This window comes from Hypanus sabinus, chromosome 14, assembly GCF_030144855.1.
Source record: "Hypanus sabinus isolate sHypSab1 chromosome 14, sHypSab1.hap1, whole genome shotgun sequence".
In the NCBI taxonomy this organism is placed as follows: Eukaryota; Metazoa; Chordata; class Chondrichthyes; order Myliobatiformes; family Dasyatidae; genus Hypanus; species Hypanus sabinus.
Window position 1 is genome coordinate 61,667,640 of NC_082719.1, and position 21,602 is coordinate 61,689,241.

The following is a 21,602-nucleotide window of genomic DNA, read 5'->3' on the forward strand; positions in this document are numbered from 1 at the left end:
ACTGATTTTATGCATATGTTAATTTCCTAGTTCTTTCAGTAAATGTAAAATTATTCCAGCAGTAGTTATTCTTTAAATGTGCAAATTAAGCTGTTCAAAATTTTGATACCAGTTGATGAATTATACATCAAAGAGTCCCTCAATATATTTCAGTCAAATAATGCATCTTCTAGCATAAGCAGGATAAGTCTGGTATGTTTACAATTTATTTGATAATGAAATATAGTCTTGGGGTCACCAATAAAAAAAAGTCTTAATTTTGGAGTAGCTTTAACAGTGAAGTTTTTTTTAAAAAAGTATCATTAGTTTATTAAAACTGAAAAATGAAAGTAACCACTATAGTAGCATAACACTATTACCGCTCATGGTGTCAAGAGTTCTGAGACCAAATCTGATGTATTTTGCAAGGAGTTTTTATACCCTTCCTGTGGAATGCATGGGTTTCCTCCTGGTGCTCCATTTTCCTGCCCAGTGCAGTGACTTACCAGTTATTAAGTTCATTTGTTATTGTAAATCGTGCTGTGATTAGGCGAGGGTTAAATAGATGGTTTCCTGGGTGGTGCAGTTTGTTGGGCAGAAGGGCCTATCCCATGCTGTATCTCCAAATAAAATAAAAAAATAAAATATTGCACATTAAAACAACATTGGAATTCTATAGCTAGCTTTCTCATAAATACATACATATATACAATATACTGGATGTCATCCCAGCAATTTATAATTGTGTCTAGTTCACTGGCATATCTTCAAAATGAGGTTAAACTCTTACCATAACCATCCATAGACATTGAAATTTGCATACCAGCTAGAGGCATTATCTATACTGTAAAGTGTTACAGTTTATAGAACAAAAATAAAGGTGAAAAATAAATTCTGTAAAAACCATTGCCAAATTTGGTGTCACTAAACCTAATTTACCAAATTCTGATTTGCCCAAATTACATTTAAGCTATCTGCACGTATAGATGTACTGAGGCTGCATGTATAAAGCATTGAGCCACTTTAAGTAGGTATATCTAGCATGGAATAACTAATAACCTTGATGAGAAAGATAGAATAGTGACAGCCTGTTCAGAGTCTTAAAACTACTTCCAGTCTAATGAATCACTACAGAAAGGAATTGTGTTCACAAATATGTGTGCACTTGGTTTTCATTCTGAAAACAAGATACTCTTCTTTAAAAATGAAATAAAATTTTAGATACTCAAACTGAGTGTTAAAATTTTTGGGGCATTTTCTCAAAGTGCACAGGTAAATTAAAAAATACTTTGCAAATTTCATTGCACTTCCACTAATTTGATTGTTTGTTAAAACTGCATGTGTTTTTGTGGATTTCTACATTTAGGAGTAAACGGAAGCTAAGCATTGTGTACTGCCTTATGTATATAATGTACAATATAAAAGTCAAGTAGTACATTATAAATTTTGAAGTGTTAAGCCAATGCAAGTTTCCCACTTCTGTTCGTTAAATGTATTGACTTTATTTTCACTGAGACAATACAATTACAAGCATGAAACATACTGTCTTAGTAATGAAATTGATAAAACCCTATTTCTTTCTAAATTTTAATACATAGGTTTGAATCGTAAGGTGCTTTATTCACTTTCGGATTCTGCAAACGATCATTTCTCCATTGATGAGTTGTCTGGAATTATTAGTTTGGAGAAACCATTAGATCGAGAGCTCCAAGCTTCATACGTTCTTACCGTGAAGGCCACTGATCAGGGAGCTCTGAAAAAGCTGTCATCCTTAAGTACTGTGCTGGTTTCTGTGCTGGACATCAATGACAACCCACCTGTATTTGAGTATAGGGAGTACCTAGCTACACTTCCTGAGAATACTCCTTTGGGAACTGAAGTGCTTCAGGTATTTGCAGCCAGTAAAGATGCTGAGGCCAATGCAGACATTACCTATTCCATCATCAGTGGCAACGAACATGGGAAATTCAGCATTGATCCAAACACAGGTATCGTTTTGCCTATATGATTATTGCGGATACATTGAGAATAATTTGCTCAGCAATAGTACATGGAAAGTTACACAGCGTTTTCAAAGTTAATTTCTGTAAGGCTGTTAATGGAGTTTTTTCCCCTTTCTATTAATTTGCCATTTGATTTCCATTAGGTGCTATTTTTGTGCTCTCAAGTCTGGACTTTGAGACCTCGCATGAATATTATTTGACAGTTGAAGTCACGGATGGTGGAACACCTGCACTTAATGATGTGGCAACAGTGAATATTAATGTGACAGACATCAATGACAACACTCCTAAATTTAGTCACGACGTATACATGGCAGTGATAAGTGAAGATGCTCCTTTGGGACAGCTGGTTGTTACAGTAAGTTCAAACACTTACCAGATAATTCTTCTTCATTTAAACATAGAAATACTTTAATAGCTTAAAAAGAACAAGAACGCAGACTTTGATGGATTTTATTTTAGCACAAACTAAACTACATATTACCATTGATTCCATATAACCTCTGCTAATTAACTTTGCAAACTACCTCTGCTGCATTATTTATTCTAAGTATTTGAAATTCTGGTTAGCTGCAGATATATATTGCATTTATCACTATTCTTTGCTATCTGCTGCCTGCTCAGCATAAATGGTAGTAATCAATTATTGAGGAAAATAAGAAGATTAATGTAACAGGAAGGATACAGATGAGAGTAACCAGAGTTATTTACACTAAGTATCTCAAATGAAATGTTTTATTTTCAGAGAAGACTGAGGAAGATGCATTGCAGAATGAGGCAAAACGTAACAGTTGGAAGACATGATCAGAGAGGCAATCAGTAATTCAGAAATATTAAGCAAGGCACGGTTTTAAACAATGAAGGACTTTTGATCTAATATTCGCTATGTGAAGCAGGCAATGGGGAATTAGGCTTTTGCTGTCACTGGGCACTTTCAAATTGCATTGATAGTGATTAGGAAATAAATTGAGGTTAGAGAAACACGCAGCAGCATTTTCAATCACCTATCTAACATAGGTTTGTATCAACCAGTGGAGCAGGTGGCAGAGGAGGATAATTCATTATAACTTAATTAATCGTGAATTGTGGGTAGAGCAGGCTTAATTGCCTAACTGTTCCTGATAGATAAATTTATATTCCAAAATACATAAGCTTCAATTAAATAATGCAAATAATTTCTGTCTAAGTTCAGTGCACTTTGAATTATTTAACTTTTCTATTTTTGATACGAAGGACTGTAATTATTGGTTGCTGTTTTTGTGAAACATAGTATTTCCAGCACAGGGTCCTGCATAATTTAAGCCCAATTTCCCAGTGATTTCCATGGTCCTAGTGTAGTGGTTACCACAATTATGTCACTAAGTATAATCCATGATTTTAAGAGAGTCAGATATTTCTGTAAGGTGAGTTGATTTTTTTTACTATTCCTGAGTCCATTACTCGGAGAAAATTGAGGGAAAAAGGCCAAACTGATCCAAGTAGAAAAAGATGAAATTGAGGATGAATAGAGAGCTGTTGGATATTGATTATTTCTTTCATTTTTAATTAACAAAGTTGGTTATTTGTTTTGAACAATGAAAAAACGATGTTGCTGGAAAATTATATATCAAGTGCCAATCATGTTTATCATTAACTGTATTAATGGCATAGTTAAATAATTTTAAATATATTAGCTGTATTTGAACAGCTGTTTATGATCTATTTCATGTGGTAGCCAGCGATACTAAGGCCAGAAATATTTTAATAGATCACTTGATTATGAGAGACAGCACTGGAGGAATTTTTTTTTTGTGTACTGTACATGCAGACTTTGAGTGGAGTTGCACCATATTTCAAACAAATGTGTTCAGCAATTAATTTGTTTTGCTATGTAATCCATTTTCTTTGTAAATATTGGGACATTGTGGAATAACAGTTTCCAGTTTTTGCCCCAATCCAAATGCTCAAACTTCCTACATCGTACAGTGGTTTCCACTGATGCAAATCTGGCTCCCTCCTGCGACTTCTCAGTGGTCTGAGCCAGAGACCCTACTTTCAGCTTCCCTGCGAAGTCTGCATCAGCATGGGGAGCTCCTTGAGCAGATTTTGGGTTAGCATTGGAAACCCCATTTGTCAGCTAAATCTACCCCCCCCACCCCCGACTTCAGCAAACTCATCATTCCCAGAGCATTCTCTGATCTAATCAGGTGTCCCTCTTGTGAGTCGGTACAGCAAGCTCCTCCCCTCCCAATACGCAACGATCAACACTACCCCTCCTCCTCAAGCTTACCTTTTTACTGGCTCTCTCCCCTCTTTCTCTCCAGACCTGATGAACAATTTCAACCAGAAATGTTGACTGTCCACTTCCCTCCATAGAGGCAGCTGGTCCTGCTGGGTTACTCCAGCTCCTTTGCGTGCTTTCTACAGGCTGGTTGAATTGACATCCTTCATATACATTGGGGAAGACGGGGAATCTTTATGCTACGTCTCCGTATAAATATGCAATTTATAGTGATTTATAAATGAGGGGTGATTGATATGTTAATGGCCAAAGGTAGAAGGAGTCAATTATAGAAAGCCTAGCACATTTATTTTTTAACATAGTCCCGTCCTACATTTACACACTTCGTCCAGTAGCCATGGAGCATAGGGATCTTGGACCTCCAGAAAGTGTCAACAGATTGAGTGATTAATAAGTTTGTGGCTTAAGGGAGGAGGAGATGAGTTATACAGCTCTCGTTACATGCACATGCAGGTCAACTCTTTGAGTGATTATGCAGAAAGTTTGAAGTTAATACCTCCTTCTACTGTGGGCCATGAACTTATCAATGATGAGTTATTAACTTCAAACTTTTTGCATAATCAGAGTTGAACTGCATGTGCATGTAAAGAGAGCTGTATAACTCACCTCCTTCTACATTAGGCCATGAACTTATCAATCACCCCTGCTGTGGACACTTCCTGGACGTCCAAGATCCATATGCTCCACGACCGCTGGACTGAGTGTGTAAATGTCGGAGGGGACTATGTTGAAACAAATGTGTTAGGTTTTCCAAAATTGACTCCTCCTACCTTAGGCCATGAACTGATCAAACCCCTCATAAATGTGCAATGTGCAATTTATAGTAACAACAGGACAGTCAATATAGCATAGAAATACAATTGTATCAGCATCAATTAATCAGTCTGATGGCCTGCTGGAAGAAGCTGTCCCAGGGCCTGTTGGTCCTGGCTTTTATGCTGTGGTACCATTTCCTGGATGGTAGCAGCTGGAACACTTTGTGGTTGGGGTGACTCTGGTCCCCAATGATCCTTCGGGCCCTTTTTACACACCTGTCTTTATAAATGTCCTGAATAGTGGGAAGTTCACATCTACAGATGCACTGGGCTGTCCACACCACTCTCAGCAGAGTCCTGTGATTGAGGAAGTACAGTTCCCATACCAGGGAGTGATGCAGCCAGTCAGGATGCTCTCAATTGTGCCCCTGTAGAAAGTTCTTAGGATTTGGGGGCCCATACCAAACTTCCTAAACTATTTGAGGTGAAAGAGGCGCTGTTGTGGTTTCCCCATCTTCTGATCTGAAATCAGGCCTATAGACGTGAGATTTTCTCATTTTTAAATGAGTAATCAAGTTATGTCCTAATTAAGGGGTAAAAAATTGTTGAACATTATTACAGTTCTGTGAGTAGAATTTCCCTCAGCTATTTAAAATCAATAATTAGCTTGTTTATATGACTACTTGAATTTAATTAATATTGTAAACATCTTGTTTCCCTTTTGTTGACTTTAATTCAAAACAAACAAACAAATACTGTTATAAAATGCCAATTAATTCAGACTTATTTCATGCTTTATTGCACCAATTAATCAAATTGAAAATATGAAGTTGAGTGTTTCTGTGACTCTTATGGTGCAGGTTTTAATTTTGTTTCATTTGAGCCAAAGTATAATTTTCTCTGTATACAGTTATCCTTTTTAGAAATTGTTAAATGTATGAACGTTCCCGTTATATTATTATTTAATAACAGGAAGCCTTCAAAAAGGGGCCTGCTTAGGCATGTCTTGTTAGTTTATAATGAAAGATTATAGCTAATGTGAAAATCAAAAAAAAAAATTGGTTCTGGAAGTTAGAAATAAAAACTTTTTAAAAAACGGAATAGGCTGTATAGGCAGTATTTGTGGAGAACACCTCTGCTCTGACCTTTTGTCAGCCTTGGGTAAAAGAGATAACAAATTAGATTACAAGCAAAAAAATATTGTAAGTGTTTTATTAATGTGATCCTAATGGGCATATCATTTCTTGTAGGTTATTGCAGACGATTCAGATGGGCCATCAAACAGCCAGATCCGCTATTCTATAATTAATGGCAATCAAGGAAGCCCATTCACCATTGATAATACCAAGGGGCAGATAAAAGTAGCACAACATTTGGATAGAGAAAAAGTGAGTACATTGCCTGATTTAATCTTGCATGGTCAATATTTTTCCTACAGAATTATTTAAGATACAAAAAAAAGTTCATTAAATTGTAAACTTTTTTCTTGATAGAAATTATTATTAGAAATTAAATAGAAAATATATTAGAAGCAAAAGTTCTTTTGAGTTTGAATGTGATTATGTTATCTTATAAATTGTGTGTGTGTGTGTGTGTGTGTGTGTTCCTGTACATCAAGGATTAGGGAAGATAAATGCTTACTTTGTGTGTCATTGTTCATCATGTGTAGATCCAGTGCATTTTTGATCATTTTGTTCTCCTGGCTTAGATTTCTGGCTATACCCTGACAGTCCAAGCTTCAGACAATGGCACTCCTCCTCGGTTCAACACAACCACTGTTAATATTGATGTAGCTGATGTCAATGATAATCCTCCCATGTTCTTGCAGGCAAACTATAGTGTCATCATTCAGGTAAGAACAACAAAAGTTTATGGTAGTCTCAATAGCATTTCGAGCACAGAAAATTACAGCACCATACAGGTCCCTTGGCCCACAATGTCGTGCCAGAATTTAACCTATTCTAAGATCAATGTAACCCTTCCCTCCTACATAGCCCTCCATTCTGTCATCATCCATATGCTGATCTAAGAATTTCTTAAATTCCTCCTAATGTATCTGTCTCTCCCACACCCTTGACAGGGTGTCTACACACCTGCCACTCTCCGTGTAAAGAACTTATCTCTGACACCCGCCACCCCCCCCCCCCCCCAGTACTTTCCTCCAATCACTTGAAAATTATGCCTCCTGTATTAGCCATTTGCACCCTAGGAAAACATCTGGCTATCCACTCATCTATACCTCATCATCTTGTATACATCTATAAAGTCACTACTCATCCTCCTTCAGTCCAAAGAGAAATATTCTTAGCTCGCTCAACCTATCTTCATAAGACATGTTGACATGTTCACTAGTCCAGGCAGCATCCCAGTAAATCTCCTGTGGAACCTCTATAAAGCTTCCACATGCTTCTTCGAATGAAATGACCAGTCTGAAGACAATACTCCAAGTGTGATCTAACCAGGGTTCTATTGAGCTGCAGTATAACTTCCCAGTTTTTGAACTCAAATTCCATGACTAGTGAAGGCCAACACAACGTACACCTTCTTATCAATCTCATCAACTTGTGTGGCAACTTTGAGGGTTCTGTGGATGTGGACCCCAATCCCCCTGTTCCTCCACCCTGTTAAGATCCTGCAATTGTCTTTGTGTACCAGCTTCAAATTCAACCTTCCAAAGTGAATTACTTGCCAGTTTTCTGGGTTGAATTCTGTCCGCTGCTTCTCCACCCAGCACTGCATCTTATCAACGTCCCACCACGAAATACAACAACCCTCTGCGCTATCCGTAATTCCATCAAACTTCTTGCCATCAGTAAACTTACATTTCCTTATCTAAGTCATATATATAAAAATGACAAGGAATAGGGGTCCTAGAACAGATCCCTGCAAAACAGCACTGGTTACCAACCTCCAGGCAGAATACGCTCCATCTACTGCCACCCTATGCTTTATATGGGCAAGCCAATTCTGTATCCATACACCCACGTTGTCCTAGATACCATGCATCCTGACTTTCTGAATAAACCGCCAAAGGGAAACCTTAACAAATGCCATACTAAAATCTATATACACAGCATTTTGCTTTTAATTTTTTTAAAGTATTAAGTACCAGCAATTGGATCATTCATCAAACTTATTCTGAATAGGTGAACTTTATATCCCAGATAGGTCTGTTTAGCACTTTAGTTTACTGTCCTTTTATGCATTTTCATTCAAAGAATGATCAGCGTGTAATCTGTCCCACACCAAAACCAGCTAGCCCTCAGCCTTGTTTTTAAATTACATTATGCCTGAAAATCCTTATCCTGAATCATAAACATCGTAACTGTCTTACTGCAGTCTTGTAATCTTTATTCCCTCTGATATGTTGTATTGAACGTGTTCTACATATCCCTCTTTACTTTAGCCAATAATATGGCGAGGCTACCAGTTACCATTTGCAACATTTACGCCACCCTGTTGTCACTCCACCAATATTGTCGCAGAACTTCTCTTCCTAGCTTCTGGAGGTCAAGTTTAGGTCACCATACAATCTAGCCTTTCATTGTGAATTCAGTACAGCAGATTCCGGTTAATCAGGGGAGCCATTCAATTGGGACAGCTCTAAAGAACAAAAACTAAATTGAGTAAATTAACCGGGATTCCTTCATTCATTTGCACTATGCCACTTAATCGGGGTAGAAGTGTGTTGCTGAACAGTCTCTAATTAGCATAAGTCATGTGTGCTTACATGGCTGTTAGTCACTACACAGTGCTTTGAGTGATCAGTTTCTAAATAGCATCAGCTGCGTGTGTTTACCTTCAAAAAGCAGTGACTTTTGCCACTGATAGTTGGCAAGAAATAGGTAGTAAGACAATTCAGAGCTGTTTTGCTCAACATGGCTTCAAGCACTGACACTTAGATGCTGGAAATGGCTGGGACTGAAAATGAAATGATTTCACTACTTCAAGTTAGGAATTACAAAGAAATTGAAAATATTGGCAGTCATAAGACCATAAGACATAGGAGCAGAATTAGGCCATCTGGCCCATCGAGTCTGCTCTGCCATTCCATCACGGCTGATTCTTTTTTCTATCTCCTCTTAAACCCCAGTTCCTGGCCTTCTCCCTGTATCCTTTGATGCCATGTCCAGTCAAGAACCTATCAATCTCTGCCTTAAATACACCCGATGACCTGACCTCCACAGCTGCATGTGGCAACAAATTCACCATCCTTTGGCTAAAGAAGTTTCTCTGCAATACTGTTTTGAAATGGCGCCCTTCTGTCCTGAGGCTGTGTCCTCTTGTCCTAGACTCTCCCACATGGGAAGCATCCTTTCCACATCTACTCTGTCTAGGCCTTTCAACATTCAAAAGTTTTCAGTGAGATCCCGTCCCCCCCATCCCTCTGAATTCCAGCAAGTACAGACCCAGAACCATCAAACGTTCCTCTTATGATAACCCTTTCATTCTGTGGACCCTCTCCATTGCCAACACATCTTTTCTAAGATGAGGGGCCCCATTCACTTTCAGATGTAGAAGGATTCTTCATTGTTGTTTCCATAAGAATTTAGTTTTCCTAGTCAAGGTTGTTACATTGAGTTGAACCCCTGGACCTAGAGGACCAGTGGACCACTCATAGTTTAGCCTCTACCCTTTGACCTGCTTGGTGTGGGTGACACTACCAAGAGTCAAAGTATAAAGCCTTGATTCCAGCCAACATAACTCTCAAGATTATCATGGCACATAAGCCTTCAAACCACAACAAAGCTGTAGTCTCTTGAAGAAATCATAAGAACAGAGCAGATGGGTTCCTTCATCAATAAATATTAGGTAGTGTTCTAATTCTGTATTTTATTTAAATACAAAAAGTGTTACTCAGTTACCTTTTAAGTATTTTGGCTAATTGGGGCAGCCGCCTAATTGGGCCAAAATGTACTGGTCCCGATGTGTTAGAATTAACCAGAATCCACTGTATATCCTCACTGTGTAGAATGTCTAGACTGATATAACAAGATACAGAGAATCCACTTCCTTCCAATGTATGACTTGTACCTTTTTTTATATAGGAAAACAAGCCGATCGGATCCAGTGTGCTGCAGCTTCAGGTGATCGACAGGGATTCCTCACACAACGGCCCTCCGTTCATCTTTACGTTTATTAGGGGAAATGACGGGAATGAATTTCAGTTAAATCCACAAGGTCTGCTCTTATCATCATCTCAACTTGACCACAAGATCAGAGATGCCTATCAGCTGCAGGTGCAGGTAAAATACCCAGTCTTGTGCATTGAATAAGATTTTTTTCTTGGGTGGTACAGAATGGAGTTGATTTGAATCTAGGAATAACTTTTATTTAGAATTGTTTTACTTAAGGGTTGTATACAAGTTGCTGGTAAACCTGTTGGTGGGGGGGGGGCAGGGTTAGTCGACATTCTGTTTATTGGTTTTTCTTAACTTTTTTATTGTTTGTGCAATCTGTTCTTTTCTCGTACATTGAATGTCGGTCTTGGTTGTGAGAGGATTTTTGTGGATTACATTTTATTTCTTTGCTTTTTGTCTGCCTGCAAGAAGATGATTCTCAAGGTTGTATATGGTATACATATTTTGATAATAAACTTAACATGTGACTTTGATTTCTTTTTGGTAAGTGATCACACAATTGGAATGCCGAGGCACACAGCCGACTTTCTTAGATTCCCTATTGGCAATCTCCACAGCTTGTGACTCCTAACTAGAGACTCTAGCAGGAATGATTTCTACCACTTGTTATTTCAGTTCCTCCCTACAACCCTCATCCACTTCCCAATGAGTAAGAAGTCTGTCAGCTGTCACAGAGCAGCCACACACTTGAGCAAGATATTCAAGCATGTCCACCACTTGTGGATGTTCGGCACTTCTTTGCCCCAAGATTCACAACTATTAAGAAAGAAGATGTTTTGCCAAATCAAGGAATTGGCCCATATTTAACTGAGGTTTGAAAAGCAGCTTAACCACTGATATTTCCTCTTCAGAAGAAAGAATTTGAAACGATTTTTTTTTTTTGAAACTTTGGCTTTCGTCAATTACAGGCAATTATGTAATGTGATGCTGAATCTTGTTAAATCCCCAAATGCCAAACTGCATAACTTCAGTGCTCTGCACTGTTCTGCACTAGCCCCTAAAGGTAAACTTGCAGGTTGAGTCGGTGAGGAAAGCAAATGCAATATTAACGTTCATTTCGAGAGGACTAGAATATAAAAACAAGGTTGCAATACTGAGGCTTTATAGGGAGCTGGTGAGCCCTCACTTGGAGTATTGTGAGCAGTTTCGGGCCCCTTATCTAAGAAATGTTGTGCTGACATTGGGGAAGTTTCGAAGGAGGTTCACAAAACTGATTTCAAAAATGAAAGGCTTATTATATGAGAAGCTTTTGATGGCACTCAGCTTGTACTTGTTGGAATTTAGAAGTAAGAGGGGGAAATCTCATTGAAACCTATAGAATGTTGAAAGGCCTAAATAGAAAGGATGTGGAGAGGATGTTTCTTATGGTGGATGAGTCTAGGACAGAGGGCACAATCTCAGAATAGAGGGACGTCCATTTAGAATGGAGATTAGGAGGAATTTCCTTGGCCAGAATCTGTGGAATTTGTTGTCACAGGTGGAGGCTAGGTCATTGTGTGTAGTTAAGGCAGAGATTGATAAGTTGGGGTATGATAGGCTACAGAGAGAAGGCAGGAGAATGGGATTCAGAAAGAAATGGATCAGCCATGATCAGTTGGCAGAACAGTCTCAATGGGGAGAACGGCCTAATTTTGCTCCTATGTCTTAATGTCTTATTTTGTCATTTGGAATAATTATTCAGCACCAATTGCTCAACAATCTTAACTGCAGGGCTTTTTGTATAAAAGTTCAAACAGATCAGTTAAATTTAGAGCCTTTTTTAATATTAAAAATAGGGTAAACAGATGAAATGACTGGAATGACATTCAAATGCCAGCTGCCCGTCTAATGTGTGGCAGATGAAAAGGTAGTGTTCATTCCTGAATACCTGACATTCATCTGATCTGCTTTTCATGGAGCCCTTCAGATGGAAGCAATTGGGACACTTCTATGGGCTTTCCTAGGCTACATGAACATTGTTAAGTCATATGTGGGAATTTTATGTACATTTAAATGGAATGAGCACTGCACATTTTGCACACACTTCATACCAAACAGTGGCTGTCACAACTAGTAACATGAGGCCAAGAGCACAATGACTTTTCATGGTAAAGCATACTATCTATTTCTTTCTCTTTATTGCTGACTGACGATTCAATTTACTGGTAGAGATAGTGTCTTCTCATTCTCCGGATTTCATATGTTGCCCATGAGTTGCTGAAGACTGGGCAGGACCACCTGGAAGTGGTTCAGGATTTCCAGTGAACCAGTTAGTGATTATACCTTGAAGGTGAAAATAGTAAATCATACTTCAGTGCAACTAAAATTCGAATGGATATGCCAGCTAGAGAATTTGATTTATTTGATTCTGATTGTGACTTTGATTGACTTTTTATTTACAGATTTTTAATAGAAATTTCTCTAGATGTTTCAGTATGATGAGCAGTAGAGTAGATTTACATTTTAAAGAATGTGATCTGTCAGACTGTTTTGCGGCCACCTCACTCTGCATTGGACGAATGGGACTGATGATGTACTTGTATTGAAATTGTACACTGTTCTGAGAACATGTTATACTAGCATTGTATGTGAGAATGTGCTGTAAATATAGTGTAGCCATCAATAATTTGGAACAACAAAGCCAATGGGAATTTTTGTGTTGTCATGGAAGCAGATCTGCTTTGCTGAAATTGATGTGCACAAGGCTACAGATAATTGTCTAAGATTTAATGCAGAATTACCCTTGTATATAGGAGGGGGTGAATTAGAATAAAGATATGAATCCTTTCAAGAGTTCAAGAGTGAAGGACATTATTACTAAAGCTTTGCCTAAAGTAATTTGAAACTATATTCTGAATTTTCTAATGTACATTGTGTAAAGACTGCAAAAGAAAATCTGCAACAAGGCAAATACTTTAATATGAATTGAAGGGTATAAGAAGTAGGTTAGTCTGTAATGTCAGTTACATTTGCTGTTTTTTTTTCTAGGTAACTGATAATGGGCGACCTCCATTATCCTCATCAACATTCATAAAGCTTAAAGTTATTGAAGAAAGTATTTATCCTCCAGCAATCCTTCCCCTCGAAATCCACATAACTACTGTTGGAGATGAGTATACAGGAGGGGTTATTGGAAAGATTCATGCAACAGATCAGGATATTTATGATGCTCTCAGATATAGCCTTGCTTCTGACATGGGAAACTCATTTGAAGTTTCCAGCACTGATGGCAAAATGATTGCACATAAGTCTTTGGACATTGGACAATACGTTCTTAATGTCACCGTCACTGATGGTCGGTTCACAACAGCTGCTGATGTAACTGTGCACGTTAAGCAAGTGACAGAAAGCCAGGTCAACCATTCTATTGCCATACAATTTGCAAATATTACACCCGAAGAGTTTATAGGAGATTATTGGCGTAACTTCCAAAGGGCATTAAGAAATATTCTCGGCATCAGAAGGCACGATGTGCATGTTGTTAGCCTGCAACCTTCCGAACCACCTTCGAATTTGGATGTACTTCTGACAGTCAATAAAGCAGGAAACTCTTTCCATCTCCCTGAGATTCTGTTCTATAAGTTGAATACCTCTGTGGTGGACATAGAGGAAATGATGGGTGTACGAATATTAAAAGTCTTTCACAAACTTTGCGCTGGTCTGGATTGCCCAACTAGATTTTGTGAAGAGAAGATCACTTTAGACAGTAATACCATGTCAACACACAGCACAGCGAGGCTGAGTTTTGTCACACCAAGACACCATAGAGAAGCTGTCTGTCTTTGTAAAGGTAAGGATACCTTGTATTCACTCTGAGTCATTGCTATGTAATACAACCAGAACTATAATATAGATCTTATAATTTGAGTTTGCAAATTTTAAATATCAAAGAAAATAACATACAATACTAATTTATTTCATTAAATTGTACTTAAAGCTGTAGATTTTTAATTGTTGAGGTGTCATCAATTAATGAAATGTTTATTATATTTTATCTAATTTATTTTGCTTCTAGACAGCAAATGCCCCACTGTGCATAAACTTTGTGAGGCTAATCTCTGTCCTGCTGATACTGAATGTGTACCTGATGCAAAAGAGGAACGATATACATGCTTATGTAAAAATGGGAATCAGGGCCAGTGTTCTGGTAAGGATTTTCTCTACAATCTAAGTTGAAGGCTTATTTAAAATTTAATTTTTCATGAGCTTTATTATGCTATTGATAGCTTTCATTTCATATTGCATATTTAATTAATGTCTCTATTTCTAGTAGATCTGGGTCTGCGTTTCACATCCTTGATTTGCATTTATAGGTGACTCCTCTCTGACATTCAATGGCAATAGCTATGTGAAATATCGACTCCTGGAAAATGAAAATAAAGAGGAAATGAAACTTTCTCTGCGCTTACGGACTTACCATCCACATGCGGTTGTCATGTATGCTAGAGGAACAGATTACAGCATTCTAGAAGTAAGTGCAGCTCGCAGAAATGGGCAAAAATTTACTCAGTGCTACTCCTTGCATTTGATTAATTTAAGTCATTGACAAACCAGTTAAAACTAAAGATCTTGACATGGCCTTCTTAACTTAGAGATGCTAAGTGATTTCTGTTCCGTGAAAGAAAACTGAATGGCTCACGTTCATAAAGTGAACCTTCATTTTTGTTACAGAAGTTGCAAGATTCTGTTATCAGAATGCTTGGTGCATTTGGTATACAAACAAACTGAATTTTGTGATGAAAATCCACATTCTGATACATGGGAAAATAGGGGTTTGAGGGGGCTACTTGTCCACTTAAACCTGCCCTGACACTCAATATTACCATGCCTTACTTGCAGTTCTGTGCCAGTTCCATGAAGCAACCAATCTCCAAATTTTCAACCATATTCTACTTTCCCTTTTAAAATCTAGTCCCCACACCCTTCACCCATGGGTATACCCCAGTTCAGCTTTCCTACCCTCTCCATAGTGTATGAGTGAGAGGTAGTATCAAGGGAAAATTAATGAGTGTAGGAAAGTAAAATGACATTAATGTAGAACCATAACATTTTATTTTACACATAAGAACATCGAGATCATTTTGTACTCCAATCAATATCAACCTTCTTCTATTTTAATAATAGTCTGCTTTTTGATTCCTCTTACTTTGCAACATTAAACCCTATTTGCTAAGCTTTTGCCCACCCTTTATCTACCTAACCTGTTATGAGTCCTGGTATCTGCAACACAACATGCTCTCTCAGTAATTTTCATGTTAATCAGCAAACTTAAATACCTTGTACTTAGTGCCCATATCAATATAGAGAACAATAATTCAGTTCTGAGGATTAGTGGGGGATTCCATTAGTTACACCTGTCCAGTCTTAAAGAGATTTATTAATTGTCACAATGTCTTCTGTGTGCTTCAATCCATATTAACACTTCACCCAATGCACTAAGCTCTTACCTTATACATTATCTTTTTATTATACAATTAATTTATAGTATGCCACATAAAATACTTCCTACCCATAAAAGTCAGTCTAAAACACTTCAGATGGCTAGTTTTCATTATGTTCTTTGGACTGATCTAATGATGACTGCCATGCTGTAGGGTGAGGTCACAGACCTGATCGTTATTTGAATATAATTCTGGTGACTATTAGCAGCATCAGTATTTTGATGTAAAAGTAGATTAACTGATAACTCACAATGCTGTTTTGCAGATTAACAATGGAAGATTGCAATATAAGTTTGACTGTGGCAGTGGTCCAGGAACTGTATCTGTACAGAGCATTCAGGTCAATGATGGTGAATGGCATTCTGTTTCATTGGAAGTTGATGGAAATTACGCAAGACTAGTTCTCGATAAAGTCCATACAGCAGCTGGTACTGCTCCAGGCACCCTGAGGACACTAAACTTAGACAATTTTTTGTACTTTGGTGGCTATGTCCGACAGCAGCGCACAAAACATGGCAGAAACCTGCAGGTCAGCAGTGGCTTTAGAGGGTGCTTGGAGACAATGATGCTAAATGGGCAGAAGCTCCCTTTGAGCAGTAAGCAGAGAGGCTATGCAGTCATGGAGGAATCTGTTGAAATATCTTCTGGTTGTTCATTAATGCTTGCAGAAGGATGTTCAAGCAGTCCATGCCTCAACAGTGGCATATGTTCTTCACTGCCCCATGGAGGTGAGTGGCTCAATTAATGGTTCCAGTGACCAATGAGTTAAATTTATTATTTAGCAATATTACATATAGGATCATCAAAAATAATTTTCATATAATGGCTTTTTGCTGCACTTTGATTAATGAATTAACCATGAACCGAATAAAATCTGAGCAAGAATTGTTCATCCAGAGCTTCATATAAGTGTTCAATAATTTAAGAATGTTAAGAATATGAAGCTGTCATGCAGTCTATTGAATATCCAATCTAATATAAAGTCTGCTGCAAGCATTTATTCATATGAGCAAAAGCTGTGCGGAGCAAAAATGTTTTGATTTTGAGCAAATATCAATATATCTATTTCCATGCTTAGTTTTTCTCCTGAAGTCTAAGTGTATCTTCATCATCTCTTGTACTTTGTCCATTAAACTATAGAATTAAAGTTTCTCAAATACTTGTGCAAATATACCCCCAAGAGCTTACGTTGCTATGACTACTCTAATCTGCACCCATTGTCAGGGATATGATAGTCTTACCTTGAATCTTCTTGTAGTCTTATTTCATTCATAGTCCTAAGTGAGTTTGTTTCTGATTTAAATGGAGCCTCTAAGCCCCTAATTTCAATCCAGGTGTACAAAATTTGAGAGACCAAGCAGTCCTGGATTAGATGCGTAGAGCTATGCATAATGGAAAATGGGGCCTTCGGTCCAACTTGTCCAAACCAAGCGTGTTGTCCAACTGAACTAGACCCATATGTCTGCATTTGGCTCACATTGTCCTAAATCTTTTTCCTGTCCAAATGACTTATAGATGTCATTCTTATATAGGTAGTCCCCGAGTTACGAACGTCCAATTTATGGACAACTCGTACTTACGAACCAAGGAAGTGGACCGTCATTTAAAGTCGGGTCACGACACCATCCTCCATTTTAAATAGTTGCCGTTGACACTGTATTGAGTGTTTAACTTTGTATTTGGCTTAAATTTTTCTTAGTAAGATTTACCCTAACACCCCCTCCCCCACCCCCCCGTTCTGGCTGGGCTCGAGAACAGAGGTTTCCGAGTTCAATCTAGTGACAGACCGCTCTCGTGCCGGGTTGATGTCAATCCAGTGACTCCCATACTATCTGTGCTGGGTTGGTGTCGAGCTCGCAACTCGACCTCATTTAAAAAAAAGCACTGTCACCTCCAGTTTAAATTCCCATGTGGCATATTGTGGAGGATCAAATACCCAAACCCAGCACAGCCCCCACTTGTCCCATTTAGCCTGTTTCAGTGCGCTGGTCCTTAGGACCCAGTGGAGCTCGGGATCAACCGCCCACAGTGTTTCTGTTCCATTGATGGGAAGCGATCACAATTGAAAATAAAGTGGAAATATTAAAGCGTTTGGAAAGAGATGAAATGCCATCAGTCATTGATAAAGCATTAGGCTACAGTTGGTCAACGATCGGAACAATTTTAAAGGATAATGGATAAAGTGAGAATAATGGAGCATGCGAAAGGCCCTGCCCCGATGAAAGCTACAATTATTACTAAGCAACGCAGTAGTTTAATTATTGGAATACATACGTTTCTTAAGTGTTTTATATGCTTATATGCATAGATAGGTAAAATATATACTATATACTAAGACAAACGTTTGACTAACTGACGCTAAATAATACTGGATGTACTTGTTCCGACTTGCGTACAAATCAGACTTAAAGACGGACACAAAAACAGAACTCATACGTAACCCGGGGACTGCCTGTACCCACCTCTACTGTTTCCTCTGTCAGCTTGTTCAATATGCATATTACTCTCTGGATGAAAAAGTTACCTGTAAGGTCCCTTTTAAATATTCCCCTCTCACTTTAAACCCTGTGCTTCAGGGAAAAAGTTCTAGTGTACACAGTCTTTCCTTATTACTCAGTCCATCCAGTCCTGGTATCATCTGCTTGTAAAGCCTTTTTGTACTATTTTCAGCTTAATGTCATCTTTCCTATAGCAAAGCAACTAAATCTTGTACACTTTTAACAATACGCCTCAATTTCCATCCCGACCAATGAAGACAAGTATGCTAAACACCTTCACCCTGTCTCCTATGTTGCCACTTCCATGAATCTATGTACCCTAGATCTTTGTTCTACGGAACTCCCCAGACTCCTATCCTGTGCAAATCCTGCCTTGGTTTGTCTTACCAAAATGCAGCCCAACACATTTATCTGAATTAAATTCCATCTGCCTTTCCTCAGTGGCCCAGTTGATCGAGATCCTATTGTGATGTCAGATAACCTTCTTCACCGCCACTCTACCAGTAATTTTAATGTCATCCACAAACTTAGTAACCATTCCACCCACATTCCCATCCAAATCATTAAAATAAATGACAAATAGCAGTGGACCCAGCACCAATCCCTGCAGCATACCACTGGTCACAGCCCTGGTCTGAAAAATAACACCCCACCACCATTCTCTGTCTCGCACTGTCGTTTGGATAGATTCCCCTGGATCTGGTATGATCCAACCATGCTACTTTGCAGCATCTACCTTACAGAAGGTTTTGTTGAAGATTATGTTTTTGTATTCATTGTGGGGAGTGGTCCATTGCAATATTCATTTTTAATTTGTACAGAACGAGAAATCCTTGGCATTTTGTGGGACTGCCTTCCCCTCAGGTTATTGCAGTTCCTTTCTAAAAAAGCAGCCATAAACTTAAAATTTTATTCAATTCTGAAGCCTTGCATTGTAGACTGTACAAAGATTTTAACTGATGTATTTTATTCAGTAAATTGCGAGTCTCTTTATATGTGATATGTGATTTCTTAAACCACTGATAACACTTGAGTTGTAACACAAATCCACTTCATCACAAATAATCCAAATTTACATTCTACACACACAATGTATGTTAATATATTCAGAACAATCACAAGACAAGCAGCCATCATATTCCTTTCAGATTTTATTATGGCTTATTAAAGGCTTCTCAGAAGTAATTTACATTTTAACATTGTAAAGGAAAACATTCTCAGGCATACCATTCTGCACAATGACCCACTAATAAAACAAGGAGGCCTGCACTGTTAATATTCAATTGTAATGGTGAAATTGTTTAATATAATAATACCTGAGACTTCTGTGTTTACTTTCCATCTGGCAAATCATTAAAGTAACTTATCTTTTGACCACTGCTTGTAAAGCAGAGGTAACATTAACTTGGTAATATCCAAAATCATAGTGATTCATTCATCAATGATGGTTCCACTCATGGCATGTGATGCTAGTATTAATACGGCTTTCATTGAGGCAAAGCATGACGCAATCCACTGATTAGGAACGCACTCAGCGATTCAGCAACAGCTTTTACCCCTCTGCGATCCAGTTCCTAAATGGAAATTGAACCCATGAACAGTACCTCACTTTTTTATTACTTCTGTTTTTTTTTGCACTATTTTAAATTTAACTATTTAATATACACATCTATAGTTTAATTGATTTATTTACTTCTTTCAATATTATCCTGTATTGCTTTGTACTGCTGTTGCTAATTTAGCAAATTTCAAGTCATATGCCAATGTTATTAAACCCGATTCTGAAATAAAGGAAAGGATAGCAGAGATTCTACCATCATAATATTGGCTTCTCTGGTTACAAGCAGAATATCAAAAAAAAACAAGGGGCTGCCATCGAGGCCTTATTGTTTATGACTATGGAAAGGGATATACTAAGGTGTTACTGCACAGTCACCTTGCACTAGTGCGTAAGTTATTGGGGAAAATACATATACCAATCTAAATCATCATTTAAAGAGCACAGTTAAATTGAGGACTGTCAGCAATGAATTTGCTCAGGGAAAAACGTAGCCGAGAACTTGTAATTTTTGAGGGCCAAATTCTACACGTGATCAAATTGTGAAGGTCAGTGGGATCCAAGTGAAAGTGGTGTCACATCCAAAAAGCTCTCAGCCTCTGGAAGCAAAAAGTATTAGTCAGCATTGGTAAAAACTGCTGGCCCCTGTGTTCTGCAAGGCACTTTGCCGCCGATTCAATGTATTATGTATCGCTAAATCAGACTTAAATATCGAGCATTATAAGGTCACAGATAGTACATAAGCTGTTAGTTTGATAGCAAGTTGGAAAGTTGTATACTATAGAAAAGACGGTGAGCCAACTGGCAGAGCAAATGCAGATTGGTGTGGAGAAAATGCAAGTTTACATTTTTGGGTAGGATAGGCCACAGTAGGGAACTAACAATAAATGGTAGGATACTGAGAAATGTGGAAAATTGGGATCTTGAAATGTATGTTCTCAGATCTCAGATTTAACAAGACAGGTCAATGAGGTTGCTATGAAGACAAATAGGATAGTTCCCATTATTAACCAAGTTGTAGAATACAAGTGGAATGAAGCTCTAACCGTATAAAGAGATAGAAAACTGTATACAAGTCTATTCACTTCATTACGAGAAGGCTATCCAGAATTGATTTATGAGGATTTTTCCTGACCAGAGAATTATCATCATGAAGACACAATTGAGCACAGTTGATGCCTTAGAAACAAATGGACAATTAGTCATATATAATTGAGAAACTCAGAAGTGAGGAATAGTGAAGAAGTAATTAAGTAGAGGTGGCACGATGAGGAGATTGAGGTCATACACTTGCCATGTTTGAGTTAGCGATCCTCATTACATATTTAAAATAAAGTATTGCAGTCAGCACTTGATGTACTCTCAGCTGTAAGGCTACAAATCTAAGAGCTGGCAAATGGGACCAATTGGAGTAGCTACCTTTGCTGGCAAAGATACATGGCCACTTCAGGGCTGGTAATAATGGTAATTAATTTTTATTTGAGATGATGATAGATACAAAATGTATTCTGATTTCTAATCTCTTCGTGTTTTTTTTAATTGTAGTTTCAGTTTTTTCTTATTTGCTAATAATTCTCACTTTATGGAAATGTTCATTCTCTACAGGCTACTTTTGTAAATGTACTTCTCTGTTTACGGGTACTCATTGTGAGATTGGTGTCAGCCCTTGTGATTCGAACCCATGTCTGTATGGTGGAACATGCATTCCAGTGAACGATGATTACATCTGTCAGTGTAGAGGACAATATACAGGACTAAGGTTAGTTTCCTTTTCTTATTAAATCTCAGATTGAATTTTAATGGAATTTTAATTTTTTTTAGAAAAAGACAGCTAGTCAAACAAAAATGGAGAAGCTGTTGCCATCGTTTCTTAGCATTTACTCAATACGCATGTTTAAAGTATAGTACTTTGTTTGAAAATACAGGTTATTTATATCTTTGGAGACTGTACCTAAATTTTCATTGTG

The 21,602-nt window shown here is 37.9% G+C and overlaps 1 protein-coding gene across 6 annotated transcripts in view; it reads left to right on the forward strand.

Annotated features, from left to right (window-relative positions):
* fat1a (FAT atypical cadherin 1a) overlaps positions 1–21,602 on the forward strand; it is a 175,492-nt gene that overhangs the window by 138,779 nt on the left and 15,111 nt on the right. For all 6 annotated transcript variants that reach the window (XM_059989300.1, XM_059989301.1, XM_059989305.1 and 3 more), the window contains exons 14-23: positions 1,578–1,967; positions 2,126–2,340; positions 6,269–6,406; positions 6,727–6,870; positions 10,067–10,264; positions 13,127–13,928; positions 14,154–14,285; positions 14,452–14,609; positions 15,845–16,307; positions 21,241–21,394. In XM_059989300.1, coding sequence (XP_059845283.1) covers positions 1,578–1,967; positions 2,126–2,340; positions 6,269–6,406; positions 6,727–6,870; positions 10,067–10,264; positions 13,127–13,928; positions 14,154–14,285; positions 14,452–14,609; positions 15,845–16,307; positions 21,241–21,394 — 2,794 coding nt within the window. The remainder of the gene's footprint in view (positions 1–1,577; positions 1,968–2,125; positions 2,341–6,268; positions 6,407–6,726; positions 6,871–10,066; positions 10,265–13,126; positions 13,929–14,153; positions 14,286–14,451; positions 14,610–15,844; positions 16,308–21,240; positions 21,395–21,602) is intronic.